The 7,179-nt window shown below is 57.3% G+C and overlaps 1 protein-coding gene across 1 annotated transcript in view; it reads right to left on the bottom strand.

Moving 5' to 3' along the window:
- The window catches only part of GPAT4 (glycerol-3-phosphate acyltransferase 4), an 8,470-nt gene extending 1,348 nt beyond the window's left edge, over positions 1-7,122 (bottom strand). Inside the window, exons 1-10 of the mRNA XM_027706304.1 lie at positions 6,907-7,122; positions 5,290-6,260; positions 2,886-2,955; positions 2,270-2,567; positions 2,035-2,109; positions 1,547-1,636; positions 1,357-1,450; positions 812-927; positions 531-586; positions 125-210 (exon numbers count right to left, since the gene is read on the bottom strand). Coding sequence (XP_027562105.1) covers positions 125-210; positions 531-586; positions 812-927; positions 1,357-1,450; positions 1,547-1,636; positions 2,035-2,109; positions 2,270-2,567; positions 2,886-2,955; positions 5,290-5,454 — 1,050 coding nt within the window. The 5' untranslated portion in view covers positions 5,455-6,260; positions 6,907-7,122. The remainder of the gene's footprint in view (positions 1-124; positions 211-530; positions 587-811; positions 928-1,356; positions 1,451-1,546; positions 1,637-2,034; positions 2,110-2,269; positions 2,568-2,885; positions 2,956-5,289; positions 6,261-6,906) is intronic.
- Positions 7,123-7,179: the final 57 nt, after the last annotated feature.

Here is a 7,179-nt window from a genome sequence, read left to right as displayed (position 1 = left end):
GCTCTCCCAGAGTGACCTCAGCTCTCCCAGAGTGACCTCAGCTCTCCTGTGCTTTCAGACCAGGCTGGACTGGGCTGCCAAGACAGAGGGCTACCTGTGCCCTAAGAACGTTGCCTTCTCATACCTTGATGGCTACAGGGTAAACCGTGGCTCCAATTTCAAAGCTCCCCTTTTTGAACATCATCACAGATGTGTTGTTGATGCATGTTCCTGGAAGAGACAAGCACAATCTTCTCAACTTCTCTCTACAAGTCAGTTCAGAAGTCTAAGCTACAGGCTTAAGGGCTGGGCCACAGAACTCCCCCCTAAGCCTCAGTCCCTGTTCTCTGAGTGCACAGGATGGGTCACTGGGACATCCTGGATCTGACCCCCACGTTCTGGACTCAGGCAGCTCTAAAGACACAATGTCCCTTTGCCTCAGTGAAGGGTTTCAGCCCTTGGCTGTGTGAGAAGGGAAGGAACAGAGATGTGGTGCTGTCCCAAGGTGCCCTCTCCACCAGGTGCTTGCCTGGCCTTGCTGCAACACTCACCTTCTGGAAAAATAAGAATGGGCAGTTTGCTCTTGTCCTGGACATGTTCTGTGAGCCTAAACAGAAGAGTGTCACCAATTAGCAGAGGGGACAGGAGCTCTCACCAGCAATCCACACAGCACACAGTCCCTGCCCTGCAGCCACCAGGGACTGCTGGGGTGCCAGCACCAGGGGCACAGTGTGCCAGCACCCCCGAGGGCAGGCAGTGCCCTCACCCAGGGAAGGGAGCAGCTCCTCCCTCCCCAGCCCCAGCCCCGCCCTGCAGCCAGCGACTGTCGCACCTTTTGGCCACCAGGTGACGATCTCTGACCTCGGAGCGCTCGAACCAGACGTGGGGACAGGCCTTCACCATGGCCCTCTGGATCACCCCCATGAGCCCGCCGTGCACCTGACCCACCTGCACGGGGGAAGGGGACACGAGTTACCAGACCCGGGCACACATGGCAGGCGAGGCAGCTCCCAGCTTCACAGGCAAGCTGAGATTCATCTTCCCACCCCTGCCCTGGAAAGGCTGAGAGGAAAAGTCCCAGGCTCTGGCTGGAAAGACAGACACAGCCAGCCCCAAGTGCTTTCTGCATGGCACAGGGTCCAGCTGCAGAAGTGCTTTGCTCTCCCAACAACAGCAAAGCCCAGGGCTCTGCTTGCAAAGCTGTGCCCACAGAGCCCGGGTGCTCTGGGTCCCAGGCCAGGCTTGTTTGTAGCAGAGTCTGACAGCCCTGCCATGTCCTGCAGGGAAAAGCAGCTCTGCCTGCTCCAGGGACTCTGGCTGCCCACCCCCTGTCCCTCCCCGTGGGCAGCAGGCCCTGCAGCAGAGCTGGCCCCTCACCATGGCGTAGTAGCCATCGCTGGCCAGGATGATCACGTCGATGGGGGAGGTGTGATTGGCCACGCAGATGCCTCCGTTCCGGGGTCTGTTTTCTCTAAATGCAAACAAAGGCAGGGGTGAGGAGAGGAGGGAGGAGTGAGGCCCGGCCTGGAGCAGCTCCCGGGCAGGGCCAGCCTGGGCAGGGCCTTACCTGTCGTGGTAGGTGATGATGGCAGTGAGGGCCCGCACGCAGATCCGGTAACACATCAGGTGGACGTGTTTGCTCAGGAACTCCTTACACCTGCAGCCAGGACACAGACTGTCACTCCCCAGTCCTACAATCTCCCCTGTAATGGTGCCACTCAGCCCAGCTGCCCCAGGCCCAGAGCCAGCCCAGCCCTCACGTCTCTGCCACAGAAAGGCAGCACGTCCTGGGCTTTGCTATCAGCTTATGGCCACTCATGAGAACCAAACTTTGGCCTTTGCTCTTTTCTGTTATGACTCCTTTCAGAGACCAGGGCTGAGCGCTCTGCCACAGGTTTAGTGTTCCCATCTAGGCCTTTTGTTTAACATCAGAGGGTGTCTGTCCTGAGAGGCCGTGTCTGCAGGTGGCAGGACAGACAGGCCTTGCAGGAAAACTTCAGGTCTCAAACTGCAGGGGGAGCTCCCCACCCGCTCTTCCCTCGAAGACGAACTCACCTTCCATTTGGCAAATATCCCACCACTGTGGTGCCAGTCACCAACAAGCTGATGCCAGTAAACGCCAGGGCTATCCTGCAGAAAGAGGGAAGCCACAGGCTGGCAAAAACAGCCACAGACCCTGCTCCTGAGGCACCCATCTCTGCTGACGGTGCTGAGCAGGGCCCACAGGCTGGAGAGCAGCTGCAGCAGGCCCAGGCCAGCCCAGCCCCGGGCAGGAGGGCCCAGCACTCACCGCAGGGGCAGCAGGAAGCAGTAGCGGATGAGCACCCCCAGGCCCCAGAGCACCGTCAGGCGCAGGCTGATGTACTGGAAGTTGTAGTTGGTCCTGCTGAGCAGGTTCCAGGACTCCAGCTCTTCAGCTGAGAACCTCTTGGTCACCTCATCGTCCATGATGGTCTCGATGCCTTTGCGGCAGAAGTAGAAGATGTCTGAGAGCTCAAACTCGGGGGTGTCCAGGGCTTTGCCGCTGCCGCTCCGGCGCAGCTCCTTGATCTCCTCCTCCAGGGACGTTGGCTCCTTTGCAATGATACCTGCAACGTGCCACAGGCAGCTCTGAGCAAAGGGTGACCTGCCTGCTCAAAGAGAGCCACGAGCCAGCCCCTTCCTTGCCCACCCTTCCTCCAGTCCAGACAGGCACAAACCAGCCCTCCCCACTATCTGGGAATGAAGCACTCCCAGGGTGCTTCCCTGCCCTTCCTCATGAAAAGGACCCCTCCATAACTCCCTCCAATCCGTCTACATGGAAAAGGCTTCCCAACAGACCTCAGCTGCTCAGAGGCACCACATCTACCCCACCTTCCCAAAGGAATTTTGAACTTCCTGTGCACCCACGCAGGGCAGGATCTCACCATTGACATAGGGCTTGTACAAGGGATGGTTCTTCTCCTTGGCACCACGCTCTATTCTCAGTGTTGCCCACTGCAAGACAGACAAGACAACCACGAGATGGCACAGCCAGATTTCCTGCAGCTTCCACGACCTCTCGGCTCTGCTGCACCTGGCACGTGGTGCCACTGCACAGCTTCTGGCTGAACTGTGCATCCTGCTGGGGTGTCTGCACCTCGGTGGAGGAACCTGCTCAGGGACCAGAGCTATTTTTCAACCTTGTTTCTTCCGAACTCAAAGCACAGACTGTGTTTTCAGGCTGCTGCTGAAAACACCAGGCTGATGATGGGATGGGATCCTTTCCCCTCCAATTCAGCTGGTGACTGCTGCTGCTTCTCAGCTCACCAATCCACCCTAAACAGCAGCAAGCACCCTCAGACAGCTGGCTGCCAAATCCCACGTCTGGACTACCTGTTCTCTCAGCTACTTTCCAAGGGCACCAGCACAAAGTGCAGGCTGGATTTCTGGGCAGCCTTCCTGCCTGCCCTCCGAGAAACCTCCGCAGCCCATAACTCCTTGCATCACACAGGCCTGGGAGGACGAGCTTCCGAAGGAGGAGCCCTTGTATACAACGTGCTTATCTGGGAAGGAGGGGGATTGCTGGGAACTCCTGGCATCCTGCTCTCGGGAGGCAGCGAGGTGGGAATGCTGATTGCACCCTGAGTGTCTGGCTCACCTCGCAGCCGCCTCTGCCAGCAGCAGGAACTGCAGGATTGCAGGAGACTGCCCAGACACTGCCATCCCAAGGGAAGTCAGCAGAGCAGCTCTGACCCCGCGGGAGCTGAGCAGCCTATGGAGAAGGCACTCATGGCAAGCCCAGCACATCTCCATCCTGACTGCAGCAGCAGCAAACCCAGCCTCCCACCTGGGCAGCGCCAGGCAGGTCCCTCCCTCCCCACTGCCAGACAGACCCTGTGGCTCGGGCTGTGTCCCACAAACTGCCAGACCAGACTGCTGCCGCTCTGGGTTCCCAACAATGGCCTCAAGAACTGGGAAAATCATTTGGGCAAATAATGGCCCCCAAACTCGCAATTCTGAATGACCAAACTTAACGAGGGAATTCCCACCAACCCGGGGAGCAGCTGTCTGTGAGTGCTCCTCCATCCCACCACTAAGATTCTTTGATAAAAGCTGAAATACACTTCCCACTCTCTTCAGAAAAATAGGTTCAAACACCAAAATAGGTGTTGAGAGTAAATGTTCCTGAATTGAAGGGGAAAAAAAAAAAAGAAAACAAGGTGAAAAGTATCATTTCAGATAAACCAAACTTCTTATTTTTCCCCCTGCTTCAGTCAGTAAATTTGAAATCAGGTCTTCAGACATCTGTGTTCACAAAGCCCCTCACAAAGACCAGGGTCTTCCCTCAGGCTTTTGGGGGGACTGGAAGTTTAAAGAGCTGAACACTGTGAGCTCCAGGGCTGTCTTCCCAAGGCAACCAGCACACAGTTATATCCCAGCCAGAAATACTCTGAGGATGACCAGCCCTGTTCAAACAGCAGCAGCTGTACCATAAACCCTTTAGCAGCATGAACTCCACATTTAAGAGCCTAAAACCTCCCCAGCAAGCACAGGGTGCCCCTTTACCTTTCACCTGGGCTGCCAGGGTAGGGTGCTGTAGGCTTTACCTACTGCTCTTAGCAGATAAAAATTCTGGTCAGGGCCTTGCTTCAAGGAGAGGTGTTGGCTCAGAGACAGCCCACAAAATTAGACCGCCAAAGGCAGGCAAGGGAACAGCATGACCCCAAGCTGGAAAATTCCACTTGGCCTCTCTGTGCCAAGAGGGTCGGCAAGGGCTGCTGGTTGTCCTCTGGGGTGGCAGGTCCAGACACGGCTCAGCAGGCGACACTCCAGGACAGAGGCATGTTGAGAGCTCTGGGTTCTGGCCACAGACCACTCAGAGCTTGCAGGACAAACGTCCTGCCTTACCTCCTGCTTTTGCCTCATCCAAACATGTCCTGGAGAGGAGCAACCTGCTGGCTGCAGGCTGGTCCCTCCCCATCACCCCACATCGAGGGGGTACCAGAACTCTGCCCTGTCTGGGACAGGAACCCCTCCAAGCTGTCCCTCAGCACCCTTCAGACCCTGCTGCATCCCTGCTGGCCGCCCAACCTCACCAGCCTGTTTCTTCACTTGAACACTTACTAGATTAATTAGAGGGAAATACCAGCCCACAGACAGAGGTCTGGTAAACCACATTTGGCCAGGATGAGCCAAATGGGTCATCTGGCCCCAGTATGACACCAACAGCCCAACCTTCCACCCTGCTCATCCACGATGCCCTGCTGAGGCAAAGGCCTCTCTTCCCAGCACGACCACGCTTGACAAAACCCCTGCAAACACACAGAAAATTCTGAAAACATGACTTACCTGAAAAATTTTTAATAAAGTTTTCATGTAAACCTTGCGGATGCCAAAGGAGACTCCAAAAATTGCTGGCACGATGATGAAAACCAGAAGCAGAGTGAAGAGGACAGTTATGGAAATCCCCAAGAGATTAACCACCAGGCTGTCAAAGGGCAGCAGGAGGAACATGGTGAAGGGCCCAGGCAAGGCCGGGGCCCTGCAGCCAGACAGAAGGACTGTCTGCAGCGATGAACCAGTCCTGTTACTGAGCAACAGTCTCACACACGCACCGAGTCCGCAGCCTGCTCACAGACCCCATTCCAAAGTTCACATCCTTTTGGGGCTCTGAGAGACAGGGAGTGCAACGGGATCAGGGAGAGCACTTGGGAGAACAAGCCAAGAATCCGCCAGGAGCCCGGGCGAGCCGGGGCAGCGCGGGCCGAGGGGCTCAGAGCAGGGGGCACACGCACACCCCTCCGTCCATGGGGGCACGGCAGCGGCACGACCGCGGGGCCCCTCCCAGGCTGCTGCCGAGCGAGTCCTGCAGGGGGGCAGCTCGTGGAGAAGCTGGCAGCAGAATCCCCTCCTGGCCGCTGAGAGCATGCAGAGCCTCTTCAGAGGGACAAGGTGGAGTCCATCCCTGAGCCTGCATTGGAGGAGATGGAGGGAGTTGGCACTCGCCGGAGCCTACCGTGTGTGGAGCTATTATTGTTCTCCCCACGAGGATGAGGGTGCCGGCACAGGTCCTCGCATGACGCCTGGAACGGGTTCAGTTCTGGAGGCCCCTGGCATCCACTCCCGCTGAAGGGCTGTTACAGACACGAACGAAGCCTGTGTCGCTGGGAAGCTCTTCAAACAGCGAGTTGGCTTCTTGGCAGACGGGGCACTCACATGCCAGCGGCAGCAGCGGAGGAAAGAGCAACCCAAGTCAGCAGCTCGCAGAGATGTCAGCGCAGAGATGGTGGCAGGAGGCCAGGGACAGTGGGCTCTGGAACCTGGAAGGCAGCGCTTGGGTGAGGTCACGCCACTGAGAGAAGCTCCTGAGACACAGCAAGACTCGGACCAGGACTCCAGCTACTGCCTGGCACTGTCACAGACTCAGGAATCACCCCCTGCTGCCACTTGTCCTGTATTTTCATACCACGCACACCTCAGACTCAAATGGAGCAGACTCACCCACAACCATGCCTAAGGCACAGGACGCTGCAATCAGGTCCCAGGTACAGGAAAGGAGTGACAGAAAGCCCTTCCTTGTGACAGAGATCTTATCGCCTCCCTCATTTCAGGGCATCCCAGAGCACTGAGGAGGCGAGGTACCCAAATTCCTGGGAAGGCATCACTTCCTCTGCTCCTGTACATCTCATCCTCGGTCACACGGGGCAGCTTTACAAACAGTTCAGGACAGGAAGTTACCCCAGGGAGAGAATTACTGATGATGATTAGCCAAAGAGGAATTTGCTGGGGCACGGGGACCAGTCAAAAGGTCACACACCCTGCAGCGCAGCCCTGCTGGGGGAGGATGTGCATGCACAGGACCAAGGCTTGTGACAACAGTCAAGTCTGCTCGGGGGAGACTCCCCTCTGGACACCACCTTCACGTGGCTATGGAGTGTCAGCCTGAGGATGGGATTTAACAGGTACCTGACAAGCACACAGGGCTCCCTTGCTCCCCTGTACAGTGTGTTCCAGCTGCCAGTTGAACACTGCTGTACCAGTAACGCTAAGAATATGGTAAGTGCTTCAAAGACACACGCACAGACCATGTCCTGGGAGAGGCGGCTCGTCAGCCACACGTGCCCATTATGCCGGAGCCGTCACCCATCCGAACCAGGACTCACGCCGGCGAACAGGTCAGACCGGCCCCCCGAGCCGGGGACGAGGCCCTGCGAGGGCTCAGCTATCGCTCCCGTGCCC

This window comes from Neopelma chrysocephalum, unplaced genomic scaffold, assembly GCF_003984885.1.
Source record: "Neopelma chrysocephalum unplaced genomic scaffold, ASM398488v2 Primary Assembly neopelma1_367, whole genome shotgun sequence".
NCBI classification, from domain to species: Eukaryota; Metazoa; Chordata; class Aves; order Passeriformes; family Pipridae; genus Neopelma; species Neopelma chrysocephalum.
Note: the sequence above shows the minus strand (reverse complement) of the source record. Positions and strands in the feature narration are given on the sequence as shown.